Here is a 26,261-nt window from a genome sequence, read left to right on the forward strand (position 1 = left end):
AAATCAAACAATGGAAAAGAAGGAAAAATTGGATAAGTGTTTCCTTTCATTTTTCCTAAAATTCCTGCAATCCAAACCGGGCCATGATGATTTGGTCCAGATTGAACAAGATAGATGGCATATACATATTGTAATGCATGCATACAAGAAAGATTTATGTTGGGAAAATGTTTTGATAATTTCACTAACTCACATTGTCTTGTACTATTCAACCAGCTGTCAATGGCTATCAGAATTTCAAAAAATGCTATAGAAGCAAATTATGAAATAAAAGACAAGGTAACTTAGTGCAAATATCAAAACACAGTAGTGACAAAATCAATAGCCTTCTTATAAACTACATATTTAAAACTGGTGGGACTGATATCTCCACGACAGTGTTTTGATAATGAGGACAACCCACCTGGTTTTACATGTGAGAAACTCTAATTACTGCAAATTTCAAAAGTTGGTTGAAACTCTAGCAGAACTTTCCAAAATTATGCAATTTCGAAATTAAGGTAGAACTAGTTGCGGACCCGTGCTATGCACGGGCCTTTTATACTAAACCAACTAAGATGGCAACTTAGAGATAAATCTTAAAGAAAATCTTAAGAAATATCCTCCACTAACGTGTTTGTAATTGGGGGGCCTTAATTTGAGTGTTACACAATACACATACCCAAAAGGTTGGTTCACCCCTATGGAAACTGGATACTATCATCAATTTTTTTTTTCTTTCTATTTCCTAAAATCCCACAGCTGGAGGACTCTTTTGTTTCTATTTTCTTAAACCCTACCAATTTGCATGTATTTTATTCCCGTAGAATATTTAGGCAAAAAAATAGCTACTTTTTTCTAATCGTGAATTCTATGGAGAAAGGAAAGTGGGTATAGAAGGGGTGCCATGTGGTGCCCCCATGTCGTCCAGGATTCTGTTTTACATATATATTATATGATGTTTAGTCCCACATAGACTAAAACCATCCATATGCCATAATTTGAGGCCTATATATTGCACTCAAATCAATACAATTAGATATATAAGAAAATTCCATGTACAATAAAATTCAGAACGTTGTACAAGAGAATTCAATGTATAAGAGCATTCCTTCATCCTTCTAGGATAGAAAGTGCCTGCGTTCTTCTGGAACGGAGTTAAATAACACTCGATCTTTAGAAATGTTTCCCCATTTTTGGATTGTGAATTGTAGAAAAAAAAATCTCAGGAGTAGTCACTACAACAATAAGCTCATATTTAGTTATATCTCTAAGTATATTTGTCGTGTTTTCATAGTATATTTCCATTATTACATTAGGAAACTGAGTTTCCTTCTAATTTCAATTCCTTGGGCAAGATCCATATACTAGTTGTGGACCCCGATCCGAGATAGGCGGCGAGGGAACGGGTCCCAACACCCTCTGGATCATCCACGTGTGAAGGAGAGCTCTACCAAGGAACTCTCAAAACGGATGCCACCCTCATAGCATAGCACGAGTGGCGATATAAAAAGAAAGAGATATGTCTCGATCCGGAGCCAAGGCTCGAAACCAAGACATACCTGAAATAAACTCAGAGTCGCCATCCATGGATATGCCATGGAACCCTAAAATCAAATCCTCTGTGCAATGGATAACCAGAAATATATATGGGTTCGTGCCTGGTTACGAATGGGGAAGGTCTGAGAGCACCCCCAATTCGTCCGAGTGCAAGCACTTGGTCTCTTATGCCATTTATTATTAACTCCAAAGAAGTTTGGGTAAAAATCATGTGAAATGGGAACAATCCTCGGGAGTCGTCTACCTAAGCATGCATTTCCTGAAGATAAAATAATAAGCACACATAAAATAAAATGAAAGATGTGTCACCTAAGCATAGTTAGGTTATGAGTGACATGCCTAATGGGTGTCTAAATTCTGATGTGCAAACACATGCAAGCTATAGCTAAAGGTATAGGATCAGTACAAGAAAGTAAGAAAACACATCAAAACATACGATGACTACACAACAAATCATAAGACTCTAAATGATTAGCCCGAGTCCTCGGATGGTCTGGTATTCATCCAAAGAAGCCTACGTATCCCCGTCTCCACGAGAATCAAGGCAACGTAGTTCTTCGCTCCTATTCTAAGCTAGGATGCCTAAGACACCTAGCCCTCTATCCTAGACTCAATCTAAAAGACCGGACCAATTATTAAAGTGTATTATACGATTATTTAAATTCCAGTGAATTGTGGATTTTAGGACACCCTATATGCCCTAACTAAATGCAGATTAGCCCTAGGCTAATGTAGGTGGTTCCTACAACCTATGTGTAAATAGGCTGTGTTTCCTAAGGAAAACAAAGGGTGGACTAGCGTATCCTATTCTAGTCATCACTCGGCGATGTGGATTGCCGACTGACCGGACGGAGGCGCTCCTATAACTCTAAGACAGACCCCTAACTCTAAAACAAGCACACAACAAACAAACAAACAAACAACCTATCAAAAGAAACACCTAACTCTAAAACTCTCTATCTAGGAGAAACTCCTAACTCTAGAGGGAGATCTTTTGAAAAATAAGATTTTAAAGGTTTTTGAAGAAAGTTTAAATATTATTTACAAAAAGTTTGGCTGGACTTGGGATGTGGATCCCAAGCTGCACTACGTACCTCGGAAGAGGATCAAGCCAACGTAGTTCGAAACGAACTCTCCTAATTGCTACCTCTAAAACATTCAACACTTTAGATTTTTGATATTTTTTAATGTTTTTGATGTTTTTTAAAGTTTTTCAAATGTTTTTGAGTTTCAAATTTCTAATGTTTTTGGGTTTTAAAGCTTTTCAAATGTTTTTGGATTTCGAATTTATGATGTTTTTAGATTTTTAATTTCTGATTTTACCCTTTTGGTCAAAGACCTAAGGGAACACACAAAGCAAAACCCTAGGGCTAAACCCTAGGGCAAACAGGGGAAACCCCTAAACCAGGCAAGCTAACTATCAAAGATGACAAAAGGATCTAAGACCCAGAAGGTAAAGCTCTAATGAGACTGGGCAAGTCTCCAACAAACAAGAGTAACGACAACACTAAGGAGAAGCTCCTAAAAACAACTATAGAAAAAAAAGATAAATGAGTCAAGGACTCTCTAAAAGAAATGGAAACACGAGTCAAAGACTCCAACTAAAGGATAAATGAGTCAAAGACTCTCTAAAAGAAATGAAAATACGAGTCAAAAACTCCACTAATACCAACTAAAGGATAGATGAGTCAAAGACTCTTTAAAAGAAAAAGAAACATGAGTCAAAGACTCCACTAATACTAACTAAAGGATCGATGAGTCAAAAACTCTCTAAAAGAAAAGGAAACACGAGTCAAAGACTCTACTAACACCAACTAAAGGATAAATGAGTCAGAGACTCCCTAAAACACCACCTAAAAGGCGAATGAGTCAAAGATTCTCTAATCAAGGTTGACTCCTATGCGAATGGACTATCGAATAAAGAGAAGCTTACAAGCAAAAGGAATAAGAGACCTTGTGCATATTTGGCAAAGGTAAAACACCTAGCCGGGCCGGACAGTTACCTAGCCCTAGGGTGCAACAAATGTGCAACCCAATACCCATAAGGGTAGGGGTATGAAGCCAAGCCGAGTAGGGTGTTCTCCCAAAACCAAACGACGCACAAAGAGGAGGTTTAGCAAGAGAATGAGACCGGGCGGGTCTTCCAAACACACACAAAGATGGGCTCTAAGCAACCTTATCATTGCCCTCAAGGGGTAAGCAAGGCTAAGATAACTAATTGACCAAATTGGTCTCTAATTAACAGAGGTACAAATTGAGGTGCAACCTCAGAGAGGATTCTACAAATGAGGCCAAGCAGGCCTTCTAAAGGCTAATTACTTACAAAGCCAAGACGGATGACTCCCTAATAACATCAATAAAGATCAAATGAGTCAAAGACTCCCCCGATAACATCACCACACAAACGAAAGATTCAAAGGCTCTCTAAATGAGGCAAAGCATACCTCCTATGGGTACACCATTTATCAAAATCAAAGCAACCTCCTTGAGGTTAAGCTAAAAAAGATAAACAATAATAATAGCAATCATAGCATGATAAACAACATTAATTGGCCCAGACCAGCCGCTGGGTAGCCTAATGAAGTAAAACAATACTAAACACTTCAAAGCCAACCACAAACCCCAATACGGGGACTCCAATGAAATCAGATGATGCCAAAGTAATCATCCGATTTCCTACACGTATAATATTTCTACAAACCGCCTTGAAATCAGACGATATTCGTGTCAAGGACATCGAACAGTGCAAATCATCTGATTTCCTTCTTCAATTAAACAATTTATTTAAAATAAAATTAATTAGCCCAGACCAGCCGCTGGGTAGCCTAATGAAATAAAAAAATGATATTAAACACTTCAGAGTCAACTACAAACATGTTCAACAATAAATAATATCATTAACTTGTGCTTTAAAGTGATGGACTCACCAAATTACAAGTGACTTTTCACAGCTTTTCAAATAGAGCTACAGCCTACTAATATTAAGTGAATCTCGCAGCTCACAAAATTCCATCCACATATCTAACAGTGAGTAACTACCACATGAATTCAGAACTTGGATTGTCATTAGCAATACAAATTTATCTTGAAGTCCAAGGGAGATGCAATCTTATGATATCTCATCTAGCCTAAAAGGGACAATTATTGATACACTTAAACAGGGCTTCCAAAATTTCTAACAGGTTCTCACTTCATGAGCAAGTTATAAATGGAAAATTATTGCAGATCTTGAAATGATAGCTATAAGCTCCACACAGAAAATACAATCATATTTCAATCAAGTTATGAGAACCATCCAAATGCTCAAAATCTAACAGATCTATATATTACGATGAACAGCAAATGAAGAGAACAAATTAAAAGTAATTTAAAAGACATAATACCTCTTTTCCTTAATAGAGAATGAAAATTTATGAGCAAATACACCAGCAGATGATGAATGCTTCGATCTCCTTCCCCTTGAGCTGCAGAATCTTGTATTCGATGACCACCACGGCAAAGCTTTTTTACATGCTCAGATCTGAACTATGTGCACTCAAATCCAATGCTTGAGTAAAGAAAATTGAAGATCGGAAATCAGAAAACTAGAGATCTTAGCTTTGAGGTCTTGAATCTAGGGTTTCAAGGCTAGGGAAAATGGATATGGGGTTTTAAACACAAAAAGTGGATGGATCTGAGATTTGAGGATTTAAAATAGCTAAATCTGATCTCTAACTGGACTGTGAAGATCAAGATCTAGACAAACAAACTGATTGGAGAGGTGGCCGGAGTATTGTCGGCGATCGGAGAAACAATCGGATTCTGATCGGAAAAGAAAATGGCTGAGGGTTTTGAACGAGGTTTAAACAAGAAAACAAAGAAGCAAATGGAAAGACAACGCAAGCCGGAGCTTGGAGGTAGGGAAAATAATGGAGAAGGGGGTTTAAAATGAGGGAAATTCTCGGCCGGAGATCCGGCAAGCTTGCCGGAGAAGATGATGAAATGAACGAAGATTTGAAGGACTTGAGATTTTTCTCCTCAGATCTCCCTCTCTCTCTTTCTTTCTCTCTCTCTGCTTCTGTCTTTTTAGACCTCTCTCTCTGTCTCATCTCCCTTCTCATCTGCGATCTCAGATCTGAGATTTCAGATCTCAGATCTGAGATTTCAGATCTCAGATCTGAGAATCCAGCAATGATCGGCCGGCTTGGAGGTGAGAGAAATGGGCAGAAATGAAGAAAAGGCCGGTGGAGGAAGAATAGCAGAAGAAAAAGAAGAAGAGGAATTGGGGGACTGGGATGGAGAGGTGGCGGTGTAGAATGATCGGAGGAGGATCGGAGAAGAAGGAAGAGGAGCAGGGGTGGCGGTTGTGGCCGGAGATCCGAAGGATCGGATCAGAGAATCCGATCGGAAAAGATGATCGACGGAAGATCGATCGGCCGGAGGAGGAGAGGAATGACCGGAGCGGAGGATCGGAGAGGGATCTCTGCCGGAGAAGAAAAAGGAAGGAGATCGGAGCCGACGATCGGAGAAAGAGATGAAGGATTGATCGGCCGGGGATAGACCGGAGATGGATCGGCCGGAGAAGATGACCGGCGGCTAAAAACCCAAGGTTTTCTCTCTTCTCTCTCTCTCTGCTGTTTTCACAAGAAAAATGAACAGTCCTTTCTTCATTTCTGATTTTTTTTTTATATATTTAAAAAAAAATGTTGATAACGGCACTTCCAAGTGATAAGGCGCGCGAATTACTAGGCGCACCTCTCCCGCTTTGTCTTATTAGACAGAAGGCAAAACCTCGGCTTTTTTTTCAAAAGGACACCCCCCCTTCGGATCAATCAGCCCCCTTCCAGATTTGAACTACGACCACTGCCTTGATCCGTTCACTGATCAAACGTACTCGGATCTCGATGAAATTTTACAGGCACTTATGGGGAATCCTAACCTAGCTTAGGGTACAATTTGGGACCCTAACTCACTGGTTTGATGAGGTTGCGCACAAAACATGGAGGTGCAGGGCACGGTCAAAATGGGGTGTCTACACTAGTTTAGATTTTTTTTTCGCTTACATTGTTCCTCATCCTTCGAATTCCAGAGTTGGATATTGAGGCTAAGCTCTAGATCTTGGGAATTCAGGTTTGAATCACGGAACAGACTCCTAAAAGAAAGGACAAACTCCTATACTTTATAAGGGTAGGACAGACTCCTAAAGTCTGTCAAGGTAGGATAGACTCCTAAACTCTGCAAGGGTATGACAGACTCCTAAAGTCTGCAAGGGTAGGACAGGCTCCTAAACTTTGCAAGGGCATGACAGAATCCTATGACTCTATGACAATAGGACAGAATCCTATGACTCTATGAAAGTAGGACAAAATCCTAACTCTCTACGATAGTAGGACAGAATCCTACTGAAGAACTGACTCCTAACTAGAGGGTAGACTCCTATTCTATGGGGCTAACTCGTAGTCTATAAGCTCTAAAGGAAGTGCTAACTAGACTAAAGCAAGTCTCCTAGAAGAAGAGGAGACAAAGAAGGGTGCTAGTGAGACTGAGCAAGTCTCCTAGACACAGGGATGGGCTCCAAGTATCCCTATCATTGCCCTTACAATGATAAATAGCATAGGGCAACTAAAAGACTAAGCTAGTCTTTAACTTAGTTAGGGGTGCAAGTAATGAGACTTGGATAGTCTCCTAAAGGAGGGTACTTTTCTAATGAGACAGGACTTGTCTCCTAAAGAGTAACTTACTATAGAGACAAACCATGTCTCCTATAGGGGGCTCTAGATGACTCTTTCATTGCCTAAACATATTGGAAAGACTAACAGATTTCTTGGAAAAATCCTAAACCAAAGTAGACTTCATAGGACAACTAAGAATTCGAGGATGGTTACAATTACCTTTAAAAAGATGAACATATTACATATGATTGCCTAAGATATAATAACATCATTATGAAAGTTAGAGTAAATATTGCTCTATTTTGATAACTACCACCTGTTATCCAATCCATTGAGTATACACATGCGTTTATATTCTTCTGAAAAACCTCCTGAAAATGAAATACATGGAACACCCAAAACATGCCTCAAGTTCCTAAAGAAAAGTAAACACATGATTTCAATGAAATGTACAACTGACCAATAATCATCAAATAGACACATTTTCCTCAGACCCCTAAAGTTTAAATATTGATACAGATTTCAAAAAAAATGTAAACATCATCTACCTTAAATGACAAATGATAACTAGTTTTAGAAAACAAATGAAATGGAACTAACTCTAATTGAACATAATCTGTTTGCAAAAGAGAATGCGGATAAGATAGAATAAAATCAATGGTCTAAACCATTCATTTCTATAGAATGAAGAAGGGTAATACTTTAGACAGACAATATAAACATATTATCATGACATACCATGGATGATTAAATTGGAACAAGTTAATAGAAAGGAAATCACATATAATTGTAATTCACAACAATCATGGAACAAATTGAATATAATAGGTCAGATATACCCTCCCAAATCATCAATCCATCTATCCAATTGAAGAATTTGTCATTCAAGCAACCTAAAATCCATTCAAGTAGTCCTCTACACATATGGAGTCAAGAACACAAGCCAATATTTCTATAAATGTCTCTTAATTATGGCTAATGTTTTAAGCATTTCACCTAGTGCGAACTTAAAGTCAGGTCAGTTAGCATGCAGATTATGTGATAAAGTTGTTGTAATAAAGTATATATCCATTTAAGAACAAGCCAATTTCATGTATTTATCAAAACTATAGCTATTTCCTACCAACTGGAGCTTGTAAACTTCGTGCCACCACAAGTAGTATGTTAAACGGATCAACAAGGCACACAAATTTTACACCTTCTCTATTCATCTTGAGCTTTACAAAGACCAAGGTTACGGTGGTTAACTATTGAAATAACAAAAAGGAATACAAACAACAGATCAATTTTAGCCCATTCACTCAAGGCTTGATGAACTAATAAGACACAAAAATGTATAACTATTGAATTAAGAATATTATTCACTCATCATATATCATGAAAATGCTACCCCTTTTTTTTACGAAATTAAAACACTATAATCAGCTATAAAGGAAATCTACAGCAAAGACGTCAGGAAATCATGATGAAATGAAATTCTCATTTGGCTCTTCAAATGATCACAAAATAAAATGGCACTATCCGCCAATTCTATGAAAAGAAAAATCATTAGCTATTTTTCTTATGTTACCAAAAAGAACAAAAGGTATCCTAAAGTATGACCTCGAATACCCAAAGACTACGTCTAAACCTCCGCAAGTGTACTTATGTTACCAAAAAGACCTAAGATTCTGACAATGTCCCTAACGCTATGGAAACCACCCTACTTTCAGAAAATTCTAGCAGCAACTCATCTTTAGACGCCTCACCTATGCCGAGCAGTTCTCCAAGTCCTCCAGGATGTGCTGGTAATGGAAATCCGACATTTCAATGAGGAGATCCTCCGGAATCCGATCCAAGAATCCAGGAAATTTTCTGCTAGCAATCATTTCCCCCACCAGCTGGATGCCCACCACCTTGTTAGCTTCCCAGTTCTGCCTCCTCACCACTCTTTCTTCGTTCAAGATTAGTTAGTAGAAAGGATGTTTATGCAACGACGAGTGGGTGTCTTTGACCGTGTGTGTCCCATAGAGGCTATAAAGTTTCCAAGGGCAACCTTGGGTCTTTAGCTTAAATAGTTTCCATTGCTTCCGGAGAAGATCTCCCGACATCTCTTTATCGGTTGGGTCATTGAAAAAAGCCCTCTCTTCATCATAAGTCATTGTCCTCATCCTCTTAAGAATTTTTTCTAGAACCAAATCTCCATAAACAACCGCCTGCTCCAACTTCCATAAAGAAATTTTTTCGATCATAGGTGATATAAGTTGATCTATCTTATGGATTTGATTTTCGTGTGGCGTGGGACTAGCAATAATTAGGTCATCTCATAAAGGACTTGAAAACACTTCCAAAACAGGAATTTGTTTGGAAAATACAGACGAAAGTGAAAGGGCACTGATAATTCACCCCGCTTCACAATAAATTCACCCCCCTTAGCGATCCTTTAACTCAAAGGGTTAAAGGGACTTATGTATCCGGTTACCTATCTTTTATTTTTACAAAGCAATTCCCCCCTTGGAGAGCCACTTTTTTCAAAGGAGCCTTTGTTCTGAAACAGCGGACAAAGACGACTCTTTGAGGAGGAGAAAGATGACTATTTGCGGTGTTTCTTCCTTCCCGTTGCATTTTTATCTTTATTTTAGAGATATATATATATATATATATATATATATATATATATATATATATTCCAAATGATTATTGATAGGGAGAGATATTTAAGAATTTGTCCCTTCTTAGGAAAAGTAAACATTATCTAATTAGGTAATATAAGGATAAAATGGGCACTCATAAATGTATGAGCAAACATACAGGCATACATCAAGACACAAACATATAAATATGCATACACATACAAATAATGGATGAATATTTTATGATTACCTCCAAGTTGATCGAGTTGCCAATTGAGACAACCATGCATGGAAGTAGACCACTAGAAATCAGGCTTGCTTGCAACATCCCCACGTTTTCTTTTCCTGTATCACCGATTCCATAATGTTATTTGGTAAGGACTATTTCTGGAGTTGGATCATTACAAGAACCTCGTATGGAATGGCCCTACCATAGCCTCTCAACTTCTATGGTGTTGATGGCAACGGACCGTGATACTAAAAATGCTTGGTTTGGAGTTTGGTCATGGTGGCTATCCAAAGAAACTAGAAAAGGTTTAGATAGAGGTAGGATAAGGGGCCTTGTTTTATAGGGAAAATGACCTTGAAATTGAGGATATATTCAGTGTCACTAATAAATATGACAACCACACAATATCTGGCAAAGATAATGGCGTGCGCTGAAACGTGGTGATATACTGTGTATGGCATTATCTTCTAGGATGGTATTTTCACATATTTAGTAGAAGTGTCGGTGGAGTAGACGGTCCGATGGATCTAAAAGGTCCAAACTTCAATGTTCAAGACCTAGGCACAATAGTTCGATCCATCGAATCTAATTTGGACTAATATCATATGGTACAAAATTGTACCGGATCAGGCTCAAACATAGCCACAAAATATATTGGTGTGTCCTAAATTGTGTAGCTGAAGCTATATATATATATATATATATATATATATATATATATATATATATATATATATATATATAAGCTGGGAGGAAAAGAAGTGAATTTTTTGATTTTTTTGAAAATTATATGAGAATTACACATCATCCCTAAACAGATAAATACCTCTTATGCCCTAAAATTCCAACACATCTAAGTGAAAATACCTCCTATGCCCTTAAACTCTCTCTCTCTCTCTCTCTCTCCTCATGTCTTCTTCTTCTTTCTATGTCCCCTAAAATTCCAACATTGGGAGATTTACAACATAGGGAGAGAAACGCTTCAAAGGTCTTGCACAACGCTCTTCATTCTCTCCTACTTAATAGGGCGAGAGAAACGGATTCTTTCTCCTTTTGTCTCTGATTTACAGCATGGCGTTTTAAGCATCCTGTTTTAATCCCGTTTTACACGCCAGGAATTCCAAAAGTTGCTTCTTTTACAAATACGCCTCCATAAATAAATATTGATTAATGGCAGCCCCTCTTCTATCCCGCTCGCAAGTTAAACGGCAAAAGAAAAATAAAACCTCTCTCTCTCTCTCTCTCTCTCTCTCTCTCTCTCTCTCTCCATTATTAATCAATCTCTCTCTCGCCCTTTCCCAACTGCTCTCTTATTCAAACCCTTCTTTTGCTGCGATTGATCTCAGAAAGAGGCGCTGGCCAGTATCGATCTCTGACTAATCTGGCTGGAAGTGGATCGCAAGGTCGCTTGGCCAACGATAGTAACGAGTCACGAACTGATTGGTAAAGGGTATTATTTTTAGTTTTTTTTTTTTTTTTTTTTTTTTTTTTTTTTTTTTTTTTTGGGTTTTTTCTGTAGATGGACTGCTATGAGTTTTTTATTTTAGGGTTTTTAGTTGGTGTTTTTCTGTAGGTAGCTATGGAGCAGTTCGATTCGTGGGCACTCTCTTGCAGACGAAGATGGAACAGTGGGTTTTTCTAATGATCGAATATTGAGTGGAATGAAGGAATTCTGTAGCATCCCCAAATCTCACTCAAATTTCCTCTACAGAAGATATTTGGGGTGCTTTTTAAGTAATTTAAAATCCCCATATTTGACTTGGTTGTATCAGGATTGGAAAGAACACCAAGGTAAATCAATGAACTGAAGCCAAGTTTTGTTCATCAATGAAAGAATAGAAGCCCTAATATCTACTTCGGAATTTCCTCCAATGCAGGATGAGATCGGGGAAGGATCACAGTGACATGAGTGTAAGATGTAAGCAACAACCTCTTGCTCTCTTTTTTGCCCACGGATTTTGCATCAGGTAATAAAGCTATATATTTTCTTTTCATTTCATTTTTTGTATCAGAGGCTTTGGCACTTTCTCCTTCGCACAAAAAATATATTTATTTTTATTGTTTTTTGCTCTTCATTTATCGGTAATTCTCAACTCTAATGACATTTTAAAAACATCAATCCTTCGTTAATTCATTCCTTTTAGTTCATTGGTAAAGATGGTAATTCAATGTCTAAGAAACTTTTTTCCCTGTTTCTACAGATCTCCATTGGTAGAAATGGACAAAATAGTTTTTTGGGTGTCTCAATACGAGATAAGAAGTTTGTGTATTTCTGGTGCTTTGTGGTTCCAAAATTTTTACATGGGTTGGTAAGACTAGGACACTACCTCCCAAGCTTTTATTGCAACTTAAGATGCTTTCCATGGTAATATTTCATAGACTCATGCCATGATAGCCTGGTCTTGGCTTTGCTGCTACGGCTCTGCTTTTGGTAGAGTAATTTGCAGGTAAGTCAAATCACTCCATGCATCCATTCACTTATGGTTCAGTATTTTTGTCAAACTTCATCAGATTTTGGAAGAGATGACTCATCATGGCCATTTCTGGTTGCTCAAATTTGCAGTGTATAATGTTCACAGCAATGACAAAAAACTTCAAGTTGACATTAATATTTGGGAAAAGGAATAAAAGAATAGCATGCAATCTTAGTGTATTTCTTGATGCATCTAAATTCATTGGGGAGATGGAGAAGGGACTGGAGAGATGATACCATCAAAGGAGAGAGGATTCTATGGTTGGTAATGCTTTCTTTTTGTACGCATAAGTGATTGTTTGTTATAGTTGCATGGATTTCTTAGTGAGGCATTTCCCAACTTTCAAGTGCTCTGCCTATTCTGTATCAAATGAGAGAGGATTCTACAGTTGCATGCATTTCCTATTAAGACTCATTCTTTCACTTAAGTTTCAAGTGATTCTTGCTATTGAACTAATTTTTAAGCAAATGATTCAAATCATCTCTACATACATGAAATTTGGCCATGTGGCAACTTCATGAATTTCCTTTTCTTTATAGGTTTTCTTTTTAATTATTTGAGACGGGTTTCAATTTTTTGTAGGTATACTCTTTTGTTGAAGAGAGCAAAAGGGGGAACAAAATTAGTGAGTATTTTCCCAGAGGGTGTTTTCCATATCTGTAATTTTTCACTATGGGTCAAATATTTTCTTTCTTATGATGTGAATGGTTTAGTGTGGCATCTGAGTCATGTTTGCAGGGGTTTTCTCTTAAATTTGGATATTTAGGTCCCATTTTTCTTTCCCTGCATGATTTTGCCATCAAATGAATGCCACAACCATAAATCTCTAAATTTAATTTGTTTCAGCAGATGTAGCTGCCGAAATTGCGTCGTCTTTAATGTTAAGGTTTTCATGACTTTTTGGTATTCCCAACAATGTATAACCCCTTATGGCCACTTTGCTAACACTCTTTTAGACATGGGTGTAGCCCCTTATGTCCTTTACTGCAATTGTATTTATCTGGGTCCTCTCCTGAGTGGGCTAACAGCTAACAACTGTCTCTTCTTTGTTTTATTTATTCCTCTCAAGCATGGTATATAGCTTACAGTGTTAGCATCTTATGCTACTTTATTTATCAGGGTAATCTCTCTTCTTCCTTTTATTCACTAGATACACCTGCATATGTAAACTATTTGAGATTGGTACATATCACTGTTTCAAAAATTGAGGAATTAAATTACCTAAAAGAATGAAATGGTAATTCTTTCATTTGTCATCCACAGGTCGTCGTAATTGAGCAACTTAGAAGAGCTGTGTGTGTGACAATCTACATGTTGGAGGTTTGATCCCGCTCACTTCTACGTAAAAAGTTGCATCTCATTAGTGTTAGGATGGACTGTTGGAGTACATACACATTCCTAAATCACTCTACCTTGCTGGGGTTTTTTTTTTACAATGGATGGGTATTTTTCCTTTTTATTACAATGGATGGGTGTTTTGATAATTGTTTCATATTTATATTTGTAGATGAAAGTGTTGATTTGCTATGTAATGGCTTTTTTATTTCGAAGGTTTTGACGAACACGAGTTTTAATCTTCATAAAACTATAGAGTGTGTTCTTTGCTTTGGCAATTGATTCTTGATTGTAATTTTTAGGTTCTTTAATAATATTCCACGCCATCCTCCTATGGTAGATTGTGAAGCATGTTTGTTTCATGCGTGCATACTGCATAGTACTTTTTGTTTGACCCTTTGCGGTCACTCTTAGCAACCATGGAGATGTAACGCTAAGAAATGGGTGAAGAGAGTTTTTAGTGGTCGAGATGAAAATTTATTTCTCCCTATGAATTTACTTTCTGAATATGGGTTTCCCTGAAATTCTTCTTTACTTGTATCATTCAAATTTTTTAACTTAGTTTCTCTTTTTGAATCATTTACATGCATTTTCTTTTCTCTACAATTTTTGGACACATTTTTTAACTTAACATTTACCTTTTTTTTCCCGTGCATCGCAGGGTCTCCAACTAGTATATATATATCTACTACTATAAGCTGGGAGGAAAAGAAGTGAATTTTTTGATTTTTTTGAAAATTATATGAGAATTACACATAACTTTTTTTGACTTTTTTTAACAAATGCACCCATTCAACTCACATATTTTCAATCCTACCCCCTCCTTTATGCTTTTAACAAAGGCACCCATTAAAGCCATATAATTTCAATTTTACCCCCCTCCTTTATGGTTTTTTAATAAAAAATCTATAGGGTGATCTTAACCATCCGATTTAAGAGGAATTATGGAAACATCTATAGATTGGAGGGCTAAGATCAGCCTATGGAAATGATTTTTGGGGCACAACCTATTTATGTTGTGTTCCATCACATGGACGGTTTGGATCAACCTATGATGTGGTCCGTACAGTTCTTTGTCGTTTTTTACTAGTTCTATTAAAGAGGGAAGGGTATTTTACTGTTCATCATGCTATCGTATCAGCCTCCACTTCCTCTAAAACATATATTTCCTATGTTTTCGCTTATTTGAAAATAAAAATAAAAGAAGCTTCCCTTACGTGTCAGCCTCCCCTTCGTCAGAGAAGGAAAAAATAGACGGCAAAAAAAATACGGCTAATTTCTCGGCAAAGAGAGAGACAAAATAGACGGGAATTTCTCGCCTAATTTCTCGGCTAAATTCTCGGCAAGAGTCAAAGATTTTTTTTTTTACTTTCGCTGCTTTTCTCTCGAAATTGGCCTCTTCTCTCTCTGACTTTCAGTCTGCAGAAATTAAATCCCATCCCGTGGGGCCCACTTCATCATGATGAATTTTTGTTTGTTTTGTGTCTTCTGCTTGCTTTTTTACGGTTAGCTCCTACTTTAATTTCGCAATTCCCATCTTATCCTTGTGTATCAGAATTCAGATGAATAAAAATTCATAAAATAAAAACTTGGGAAAATGACCAAATAGAAGGGGTTTCTTCTGACTATGACATTTCAAGAGGGCTGTTTTCTAAATCGCCAATCAAGAGTGCATATGACTAAAATGCCCTTGACTCTCTCTCTCTCTCTCTCTCTCTCTCCCTATCAAATCACCTATTTGAAATGATTACATTTAGGAGAAAACAAATCCCAAAACCCACCTTTTTCCCTCTTCTTCTTCTTCCTCCCACCTACCAAAAAAACGTACGTATGAAAAACCCAAAAACCTCCATTTTTGAAACCCAAAAACCTCCATTGTTAGATGCCAAAAGCTCCATTCTAATGCTAAAAACCTCATTTTTAGATGTGAAAGCCTTCCTAACCCTTCATTGCATTGCACAACGCTTCCATTTTCAACAAATATTGGAAAAAAACGTTATTAGATTTGGAAATCTTAAAAATGTTCACTAGAAACCACCATTCCATTGCAGAAAGCTTCCATTGAATGGAAAGGTACCCCTCTCCCTTCTCTTTCCATTATAAGGCATGTTTATAAACTTGAATGAAAGTTTTTCATGTTAAACTACTGTCTTCTATTGCAGAAAGCCTTCAATCACTATTTAATCTTATTTAAATTACTTTAAACACTTTATAATCGTTGTTATTTTACTGTAATCCACTAATTTCTTAAGTTAAACCAGTATTTCACTACCATAAACCAGTACTCAAGTGGGTGTTTATAAGTGGTTTATATAGGTTCTTTGGGTAAGATTCATCCGTAGTGGTTTATAATCGTAAGTAGTGGTTTATTAAGGGTTACCAGTGGTTTAGAGTGTTTATAATTGGTTTATAAGGATTAACAATGGTTTAAAATGTTTATAAATGATTTATACAGGGTAAGAAGTAGTTTATAGTGTTTATAAGTGGTTTATATAGGCTTATCAGTGGTTTAGATTGTTTACAACTGGTTTATATAGGGTAAACAGTGGTTTATATAAGCCTATCAGTGGTTTAGACTGTTTATAAGTGGTTTATGTAGGCTTATCAGTGGTTTAAAGTACTTATACATGGTTTATACAGGGTAAGAAGTATTTTATACTGTTTATAAGTGGTTTATATAGGTTTATCAGTGGTTTAAGTTTTTACAACTGGTTTATATAAGGTAAACAGTGGTTTATATAGGCCTATCAGTGGTTTAGACTGTTTATAAGTGGTTTATATAGGCTTATCAGTGGTTTAGAGTGTTTATAGATGGTTTATACATGGTAAGAAGTAGTTTATAGTGTTTATAAGTGGTTTATATAGGTTTATCAGTGGTTCAGAGTTTTTACAACTGCTTTATATAAGGTAAACAGTGGTTTATATAAGCCTATCAGTAGTTTATATAAGCCTATCAGTGGTTTAGACTGTTTATAAGTGGTTTATGTAGGCTTATCAGTGGTTTAGAGTGTTTATACATGGTTTATACAGGGTAAGAAGTAGTTTATACTGTTTATAAGTAGTTTATATAGGTTTATCAGTGGTTTAGAGTTTTTACAACTTGTTTATATAGGGTAAACAGTGGTTTATATAAGCCTATCAGTGGTTTAGACTGTTTATAACTGGTTTATGTAGGCTTATCAGTGGTTTAGAATGTTTATACATGGTTTATACAAGGTAAGAAGTAGTTTATAGTGTTTATAAGTGGTTTATATAGGTTTATCAGTGGTTTAGAGTTTTTACAACTGCTTTATATAAGGTAAACAGTGGTTTATATAAGTCTATCAGTGGTTTAGACTGTTTATAAGTGGTTTATGTAGGCTTATCAGTGGTTTAGAGTGTTTATACATGGTTTATACAGGGTAAGAAGTAGTTTATACTGTTTAAAAGTGGTTTATATAGGTTTATCAGTGGTTTAGAGTTTTTACAACTGCTTTATATAAAGTAAACAGTGGTTTATATAAGCCTATCAGTGGTTTATATAAGCCTATCAGTGGTTTATACTGTTTATAAGTGGTTTATGTAGGCTTATCAGTGGTTTAGAGTGTTTATACATGGTTTATACAGGGTAAGAAGTAGTTTATACTGTTTATAAGTGGTTTATATAGGTTTATCAGTGGTTTAGAGTTTTTACAACTGCTTTATATAACCCTATCAGTGGTTTAGAGTGTTTATAAGTAGTTTATATAGAGTTAGCAGTGGTTTTAGAGTGTTTATAAGTTGTTTATTTAGGATAACCATTGGTTTAAAGTGTTTATAAGTGGTTTATATTGGCTTAACAGTGGTTTATATTGGCTTAACAGTGGTTTATAGTGTTTCTAAGTGCTTTATATGGGGTAAGTAGTGGTTCATATTTCCTTGTCATGACTTAGTAGGTCTTAGTAGTGGTTTATGTTGTTTTATGGAGACTTAGCAATGGTTGAAGTTGTGCATAATTCAAAAATGGGTGCTTTACTTGTTAATTGGAATGGTTTTTTTTTGAATTGGTTATTTTGACAATGGTTTAATTTTGTGTAAACAGGAGAACAGTAGAACGAAGAGCTTCTTTTATCTTACACGTCGACGGCTTTGTAAAGGATGCGGTATCATTTGAATACGTAGGAGGGAAGAAGTTGCCATTAATTGTGGGTCAGAAAATAAAATTTAGAGAATTTGACACTCTAATTCACAGGAAAATTGGGACTAATCGAAGTAATGTTTCTTTATCCATCAAGTGTCGATATATTTTAGACCCATATCAGATCATCTTATACGATATTCGAGATGATAACGACCTTGATCTGGTGATGATGCTTTTTGATAGTACGGTTATTAATTCTCTGAGCTTGTATGTAACTAAAGAGTACAATTTTGGAGGAAACAATTCTCCTCACCCTACGGATGTCGGTCTGCTGTATCGGTGTGGAGATCCTCTTGATGAAGGAAGATGTGGTGATAGATATACGAGTGATAGGTAAAATAGTTGATTGTTTACAATCCATTTGTGAAATTGCCTTCCTTTTATTGTTACTCACCTTTGCGCAGATGTCACGCCAACTTAAGTGAAGTTTATGAAGATCATATTTCTTACCGGAATGTTGGTGTCGCAACGATCCCAACCTCATTTGCAGACGCTTCGAGGCCGAAAATTAATTCTGTCCCTGCATTACCGAGTCCATCGGTCGTTGCTCGAGAAGGAAAAAAAAGAAGACATAGCAGTAGTCATAACATACATCGGTAAATTATAGTAGAGAGCAATTGTTGAGTGCTATTCATATTCCTTCCTTTCATTTATGAATCGAATATTTTATCTCTAATTGCTACCCGATGTGCAGCTACGAAGTGGACTTGAATCAGGATTTTGATGATCCCAATTTTAATGAGACCGACACCACTGAGACCGAGTTTGAGACAACCCACCCAAGCCAATACGAGGAGGAGTTGTCTAGGAATTTTGGAGGTGATGTTCATGCTAATGAATTGATTAGACCGAACGATGGCAGTAATAACGATGATGATGACTTTGGTGATGATGAAGAGGACTTCAGTGACAGTGAGGACATGGGTGATGAGCAGGATGAACCTACTAATTATCTAGGCAATGCTTTGGGAAATATGTATGAAAGACAGCCGATGGAAGCAGATGAAATGGTTGTAGGGGCTGATGAAGTAAATGAGATTGTGCGACTTGAGGAGTTCACGGTTGGGGCAATGTTCCCAAATCTTAAAGTCTTTGAAAAGAAAGTCAGAGACTATGCAATCCAGCATCATTTTGTGTTTGTCCCACAGGAGAAAAATCCCACAAAGTATGGCGTTAGATGCAAGGAGCGTAGTTGCCCGTGGCGTATCACAGGGACCACTTACACAGATTATGTTAAGGTAAAAACATTTATCCCCCAACACACATGCTCAGGCACAGTGAAAGGGAACGATCATCCCATGGTCACTGCAAAATGGGCTGCTGAAAATTGTGTAGCCTTATTCCCCCGGCCAGAAGACGTCAAGGCTACTTTGATAAGAGAGTACATCAAGGTCCAGTGGGGTATAACATTGTCCTATCGAAAAGCCCACATGGCGAAGGAGCTTATACACGAAATTAAGTGCGGAAATGCCGAGGCGTCTTACCGCATCCTGCCTGCGTATACTGAGGAGTTGGTAAGAAGGAATCATGGCACAATAATACGGTTGTCCCGATCCCGAGAGTTACGGCCAAGAGGGGATGATACTTTCGCCCGTTTATTTTGGTCATTTGGCCCTAGCATACTTGCATTCAACCGAACAGTTAGGCCCCTCGCCCTAATTGACGGGACCCATTTGCGGGGGAAGTACAGGGGGACTCTACTAGCCGCAACTGGGATAGACGGCAACGGTGGGTTATTCCCGCTAGCATTTGCAGTAGTCGAGGCTGAGACGTATGAAAGCTGGGTATGGTTTCTGCATTTGTTCCGTCATAATTTCATTTCAGAGGGTCGAGATGTCATCACGATTGGGTCGGACCGGATGAAGGGGTTGCCTAGAGCCGTAACTGAAGCTTTGCCCAGGTCACACCATAGCTATTGCATCCATCACCTCAGTGCCAACTTCCATTCAACCTTTAAAAATGAAAAGCTCCGGAAACTCTTTATGACAGCTGCATATTCCCTAAGGGAGGGTGCTTTTAAGGATGCGATGGAGAGTATTAAAAGTCAGAGTAAAAGAGCACACCAATGGATATCGGACATTCCTAAAGAAAATTGGGCGAGCGCGTATTTTGAGGGATGCAGATATAATGTGTTGACAACTAACGCAGCTGAGTGCTTCAATGCCGTTTTAAAGGGAGCAAGGGAGTTGCCAATTGCAGCACTTGTCGAACACACAAGATGGAAAGTTTGCGACTTCTTTCAGTTCCGTCAGAAGACATGTAGCAAATGGACGACTCGTTTGACACCAAAAGCGGAATCCTGGTTGGCGGAAGCACGTAAAGAAGCAGGTGCCTATACGCCGTGGCAGTGTAGTTGGACCGAATTTCAAGTAACGTCCAGGTATCACGTTGACCAGGTGGACTTAGCTAAGCAAACATGTACGTGTCGTATGTTCCAAACGATGGGAATTCCGTGCGGGCATGCGATAGCAGCCATGGGACTAAACCACCAAGATCCATACTGTTACTGCCAGGATTGGTATCTGGCCGATGCATATCGGAAGACTTATGATGGAGTAGTTTATCCCACGTTAGATCGATCGCAATGGCCAGATCCTTCCCATACTTTGCCGTTGGTATTGCCGCCAAAAGTAAGACGACAGCCAGGGCGACCAAAAAAAGTCAGAGTGGAGAGAGGACTGGAAAGAGGAGTGCATCATAAGTGCGGTACCTGCGGGCAACTTGGACATAATAAGAGATCGTGCAAGAATCCTCCCATCGTAAATCGTCAGCAAAACGAGGCTCCAATCGGGCCTTCCGCACCAATGGAGAACAGGTATGATCAATCTAACATGTTTTTTTTACTAGTCCTCGATACAACCCGTGCTGGCGTTAATCGATTCGTGCAAATTTTATTGCAGGCCTGGTCTATCCTGCCTGCCTCCGTTTTTTCTGTAAGTATGAATTGCAGGCCCGGCATTTTTTGGAATTCATAAACATTTTTTGGAATAATTGTATGTATTTTTGGAGTACATGTATGTTTTCTGTAATGGGGTGCTATAATTAATGAGAATTTTTTTTTTACGAAGCAAAGGAGCACTTACAATTGTCAAAACCTGAAAGCGACTGATCACAGAATCTACCTATCAGGTGCTTGGCCAGCATACGAACTACATTATCCAAATTATCATCCAAGAAGATAAGCTTAATACATCTTATGTCAGTATATATAAAGCGTCTGAGCAAAAAAGTATCCATCATCATCGGAGAACTGAAGCCATCTACTGCTCTGGAGGTGGTGGTGGAGGATATGAGGAACTGGCAGGCTGCTGACCCCACTGACCACCGGAGAGGTACTGGTAATAGGTGGTCCACTGTTCATCAATGTGTGTAGTAAGAGTCTGAAAGCGACTACCCATCTCCGTGTCAACGTGAGTACTGAGCGCCTGGAAGCGACTGGCCATCTCCGTGTCAACGTGAGTAGTGAGCGTTTCGAAGCGACTGGTCATCTCCCTGTCAACGTGAGTAGTGAGCTTCTCAAACTGAGAAGCCATGGATAGCTGAAGGGCCTCCTGCATAGCGGTGAAATCCTGAGATGCCCGTGGTGCCACAGGTGCCTCAGTATCCTGATCCGCCTCTTCTTCTTCATCTTCTTCTTCTTCTTCTTCCTCTCCTTCTTCTTCTCCTTCTTCGTCTTCTTCTCCAGCTGCAACTTCAACTACTTCTTTGTTTAGAGCCATGCGCCGGAAAGACTTATCATCAAATGGAGCGGTAGGAATGATGGTCGCCTCACTATCCAGAGCAATGCCAAAGTTGCGGAAGATACACGTAAGGAGCATGCCATATGGCAAGGAGGCTCTGGACCGCTTAAGTGTTTGGAACATAAAACGGAAGATGATATAGGGTAGGCAAACCTTGCGACGCTCAAGAATACAATAGATGAGGTAGGCCTCTAAGGGCCTTAGAGCATCGGTCATGCCCCCGCGAGGGGTGAAGTTGCTGAACATGAAGTTGTGAAGCATCTTAGCTTCAGGAATGAGATGGGAGGCTTTCACTATCATGTTGGATCTATAACTCCGGGTAATCCGACCATACACAGTGTCGTGATCAAGATCATTAAGTGAATGGATCCCATTTCCAGGCCAAAAGTAATGCTCAAAACCATTGGGACTAATCTCAAGCATCTCAGCAAGTTCATGATAATTGAGTCGAATCGTTGTTTTCTTGACGCGAGACTCAATTTCGAAGTACGTAGGACTGATTGTGAGATTGGCATAGAAAAGACGTACCAATCTAGGATAGATAAGCTCATCAAGATGAAGAAATTGTGTCCATCCAAGAGCGTCAAACCGAGCTTTAAGGTCGAAGTGTTTGAGGACGTCGGGCTCTATGAAGCGTCCGGTGCGGACACCACGATTAGCCATTTTCGGCCATGCCTTCTTCGCTTGTGCAGAGGAGAAGTAGGAATTTGGAATAAGCTCCGGTTCAGGAGCCGGAGCCGTAGCTTTCTTAGACCGCTTCCTCGATGGTCCTTCATCGTCCTGGCGTTGGGTAGAACCTCTGATTTGGACATTTTTGGTTCGAGGCATCTTGAGAACAGTTAGGGAATAAGAGAAGTTGTAATGGAGGGTAAAACGGAAGATGGGAAACCTTAGATTTCTGAAAATGGAGATTATGAAAGAAAATGGAAGAGAAATTGATTATAATGGAAGAGATGACAAAGAAAATGAGGAATGTGGAAAAAAAAGAAGAGAAAATGGAAGGAGAAGGAGTGTGAATGGAAGAAAATTGACAAAAGGAGGAGGAAATTGAGGAATAGGAAGAGAAATTGGGGGTTTTAGCAGGGATGACGCATTTTATGGGTTTTTGGGTAAAAAACAGGGTTGTGGAGGATGAAGATGATAAATTAGGGTTAGATTTGAACGGATTGTAAGGGAGAATGGTTAATGGAGTTAGGGTTTGGAAACGGTTTTCAGAGAGAACGGAAAACGAAGGGAGATTAGAAGAGGGAAATGAAAAAAAAAGCACGTTCGAGGGTTTAAAAGGGGTTACATAAGTGTCGGAATTCTGAGACTATGTCTCGGAATTCCGAAAGTTTTTTAAAAACCATCAGACTTGCTACGGAATTCCGAAACATAATTCTCGGAGTTCCGACCACATAGATTTTGCAGTTTCCAAAAAGTCGAAGTTTACTGCGGAATTCCGAGAAAAAACTCTCGGAATTCCGACCAGGGTTGTGAAAAACCCATAATTTGCATATACTTTCTACGGAATTCCGAAAATAATTCTCGGAATTCCGAGAAATTTTTTTTTTGCTGCGGAATTCCGAGTAAATGTCGGACTTCCGACCAGTACTAAATTTTTTTTTTCTAACATAAATATCATATGTACCCTATTGTGCTATGTTGGATTTGTTTGACCACCTCCATTATGTCCATTATTTTGGAGCCTTTTCCATCCATCCTATCCCCATGAAAACAAAAAAAATTGAATTTGTTTCGAATAGTGTATCTCACTGCAAGTAGCATATGTGAACTCATGACCATGCGCAACAATCAAATCCTAATCCAACCAATTATTAGATGCCAAGGTCATGAAAGTTACATTCGATTTGAACCTGCATTGGAGTTGGAAAATGGAAGAGATTGTCTGATCCTTACACAATGGACAAATTTACACACATTACAATTTGGAACTGAAGAAATGGAATAAGTGGTCTGACAATCACCATAATACATTACAATTTACAGACATTACAATTTCGAAATGATATGTCTCGAGAGCGTCGACCTGCAACAACACCACCACAGCCCCTACAAGTTGACAGTCGTGCCACACCGGCCATCTAAAAAATCCTCCAGTAGTTGTCTTCTCATGACCGTGATTTCTGCCTGACTGAACTTTGGCGGCACATCACGTGCCAGGCAATCCATCTCCTTCAGCACAAACAACCCACAATCATTGCTGCAAAAGAAGAAGACATCATCGACCAAGCTCGTCGAGCGCAAATAAGAGGCACAATGAATTTAAGTTTCCTAACCCCTGATTCTAATGAAATTTAGTACCTGTTTCTCTGTATGGGCCTCTTGTCAAGTTCTTCCACTAGAAACTTACTTACGTCCACCTTCCACTTTTCTAAGTATAGCCCCTCCAGGTATCGAACCTATGAAACAATCATTACAGGGTAACAGTTTTATATACTTACAAATTTAACGAAGGAAGGTGAGACTCGAACTCACCAATGGTCGAACCTCTGTCCAGTACTTAACATCTTTCAAGGAGTTGTAGATGTAGAACTTTTCGTCCACCATATCAAGGACCAGAAGAATCCAATGCTGAGGGACATGCACCGGGAAGAGGACTCTTTTTAGGGTATCCGGCGGGCATTGATTCAAGCGGCAAACGTACTTCTCAACGGAGTCGGGCCCGGCGTAGCCCTTGTCAGTTATACAATCCTACAGAAGCAATACAAGCAAAGTGATTCGTGACCAAAACACATTCAAAGCTTCCTAAAAAATTATAAAATGAAAGTTTGGGAATGAAAAACGATTTATTCTTACGTAGAGGTAGGTGCTGATGGAAACACAGGCTCTTTCTCCAGGTTTTCTATTCCGTTCATCCCGGACGTTCAGATACTCGCCGTATACGTTCATAAGCTACGTAAGATAACATATAGATATTAGAGACGAATATCACTACTGAAAGAAGTCAGTATTAGAAAAAATAACCAAAACACTTACCGGAGAAGTTAACCACGCTACGGGGTCGTTAAGAATAACCAAGTCTTCCGCACACATGTACTCGTTGTTGATCTGTATGACTCGGTGGCTGCAAAACTCCGAATTGTTTAGCATTTACAAAGGGTAGATAACTATATTACAGAAGAGCTTCAATCCAATTTACCTTTTCGGAAGTGCAAGAAGCGGTCCGAGCAACCGATGGTTTTGCGGCTCTGTCACCGTCTGTTTATTGTTCGTCTTCTTACGCCCAATACCTCTAAACGGCGAACTAGTGTATTTAGAGGCTTTCTTCCTTCTTAAACCCAGCTTCACTACTCTCTCAATACTCCAAACTTTCGGACCCATAGGTTTTACTGGAGTGTCGTGGATGGAAATTACTACCGGCTCTATTCCCTCCCGTCGGTCTTGGCTTCCAAACATGACCAACTGCTGGTCGTCCCCTCCATCCGGACCTTCACCTTCAACCACCTCCGGTGTATCCTGGCTGGGAATGATGACCAACTGTCGGTCATCCCCTCCTTTCATCACCTCCCCCCCTCCTTCATCTCCATCCTGGCCTTCGGCCTCCTGCTCCCCTTCAGCCTCCTGGTCCCCTTCAGCCAGCTTCCTCTTCAACTCAGCTACTTCATCTTCCAACTCAGCTACTTGATCTTCAAGTTGTCTTAACCTCCCCACTATGAAATTTAATTCAGCCCTGCTGATAGGCTTCTCTTCTCCATCCACTTTATTCTTTTCCTTATCAGTTTCTTTTTTTGTCCATCTTCTTCTCTTAACAGCTACGTTGCTCTGCAAAACGTAAATGTGAAGTTAATAACATATGAAATATATAGTTATTGAAAATGAACTATAAAGACCGTACCAGTAGACTCAGGGACGCTATCGTTTCTTCCTCGGAAATGTGAATGTCTTGGAGACGATCCTTGTCTCCAACACCTTTTCTCTTATAAACCTACGAAGATTAAAGGAAATTTAGATAACTTGAATACAATGACCCTATGTAAGCAAGAGAGTGATGTTCCTTACCACTGATATCGGAGTAGAATGTTTTCCGATCAACACATTCTCGACATCTAAGACATCATCTTCTACGACGGACTGCCGCTGTCCCTCTTCTCGAGGAAGAAGATGATCGTCGAGATTGTCTACATCATCTGCTACGATGGATAAGAGACTCTCTTCTTCAGGAATAGGTAGTAAGCACTTCAAAACCTGAAATCGAATAGTTCATTTCGGTTAGAATAAGTGAGACCTAGAGGAGTACAGAAGCTTTATGTCTCACCTCCTTCTTCTTTAGCTTCCTATCACGGATCAGGGTAATGAGGGTTGTCTGCTCCTTCATCCGTGTATCGATCCTCGAGGTCCACTTCAATAGGCGTGGACGCGCATCTGGAACTGAAGGTTTCCACAGGGTAGTATGCTCGAATAGCCACACCTGGAATGAAGACGTACGATGATTAGAGAACAAAAATTTAACTTACATATCACTTATATGGTACATACTATATGTACTCTTTACCTGTAGCAGAATAGCACAACCGTTGAT

At 38.8% G+C, this 26,261-nt stretch overlaps 2 protein-coding genes across 24 annotated transcripts; one reads left to right on the forward strand and one right to left on the reverse strand.

The window, feature by feature from the left end:
• The first annotated feature begins 11,006 nt into the window (after positions 1-11,006).
• LOC143885534 (uncharacterized) lies at positions 11,007-14,104 on the forward strand. 23 transcript variants are annotated; one of them, XR_013253400.1, is made up of 8 exons: positions 11,007-11,474; positions 11,605-11,659; positions 11,804-11,822; positions 11,909-11,998; positions 12,233-12,765; positions 13,088-13,130; positions 13,575-13,625; positions 13,769-14,104. XR_013253400.1 is itself a non-coding variant. In XM_077389753.1 (6 exons), exons 2-6 carry the CDS (start codon positions 11,611-11,613, stop codon positions 13,829-13,831), a joined length of 264 nt encoding a protein of 87 aa, XP_077245868.1. In that variant the 5' UTR covers positions 11,007-11,474; positions 11,605-11,610; the 3' UTR covers positions 13,832-14,104. The 23 variants fall into 23 exon arrangements, 5 of the variants coding, with proteins under 5 accessions (XP_077245868.1, XP_077245864.1, XP_077245865.1 ...); XR_013253401.1 differs by lacking the exon at positions 13,575-13,625 and having other exon boundaries at positions 12,233-12,769; XR_013253399.1 differs by lacking the exon at positions 13,575-13,625.
• A 9,470-nt stretch (positions 14,105-23,574) lies between these two features.
• LOC143883267 (uncharacterized) lies at positions 23,575-26,057 on the reverse strand. The gene is made up of 9 exons (XM_077386613.1): positions 25,998-26,057; positions 25,742-25,927; positions 25,578-25,667; positions 24,882-25,504; positions 24,719-24,806; positions 24,539-24,634; positions 24,218-24,433; positions 24,044-24,141; positions 23,575-23,942 (listed from the first exon to the last, which is right to left on the reverse strand). Exons 1-9 carry the CDS (start codon positions 26,055-26,057, stop codon positions 23,792-23,794), a joined length of 1,608 nt encoding a protein of 535 aa, XP_077242728.1. The 3' UTR covers positions 23,575-23,791.
• Positions 26,058-26,261: the final 204 nt, after the last annotated feature.

This window comes from Tasmannia lanceolata, unplaced genomic scaffold (assembly GCF_043159265.1).
Source record: "Tasmannia lanceolata isolate RefF3 unplaced genomic scaffold, GAP_Taslan_0.1 ptg000008l, whole genome shotgun sequence".
Taxonomy (NCBI): domain Eukaryota; kingdom Viridiplantae; phylum Streptophyta; class Magnoliopsida; order Canellales; family Winteraceae; genus Tasmannia; species Tasmannia lanceolata.

Bases quoted from the DNA above. Each gene is read 5' to 3' on its own strand.
- LOC143883267 (XM_077386613.1), bottom strand. From the start codon at position 26,057: ATGAAGGAGCAGACAACCCTCATTACCCTGATCCGTGATAGGAAGCTA. The intron at 25,668-25,741 runs GTAAGGAACATC...TAATCTTCGTAG, and splicing joins ATTCTACTCCGATATCAGTG to GTTTATAAGAGAAAAGGTGT. The intron at 24,635-24,718 runs GTAAGTGTTTTG...TATCTTACGTAG, and splicing joins TAGCGTGGTTAACTTCTCCG to CTTATGAACGTATACGGCGA.
- LOC143885534 (XM_077389749.1), top strand. From the start codon at position 11,611: ATGGAGCAGTTCGATTCGTGGGCACTCTCTTGCAGACGAAGATGGAAC. The intron at 11,999-13,087 runs GTAATAAAGCTA...AATTTTTTGTAG, and splicing joins GCCCACGGATTTTGCATCAG to GTATACTCTTTTGTTGAAGA.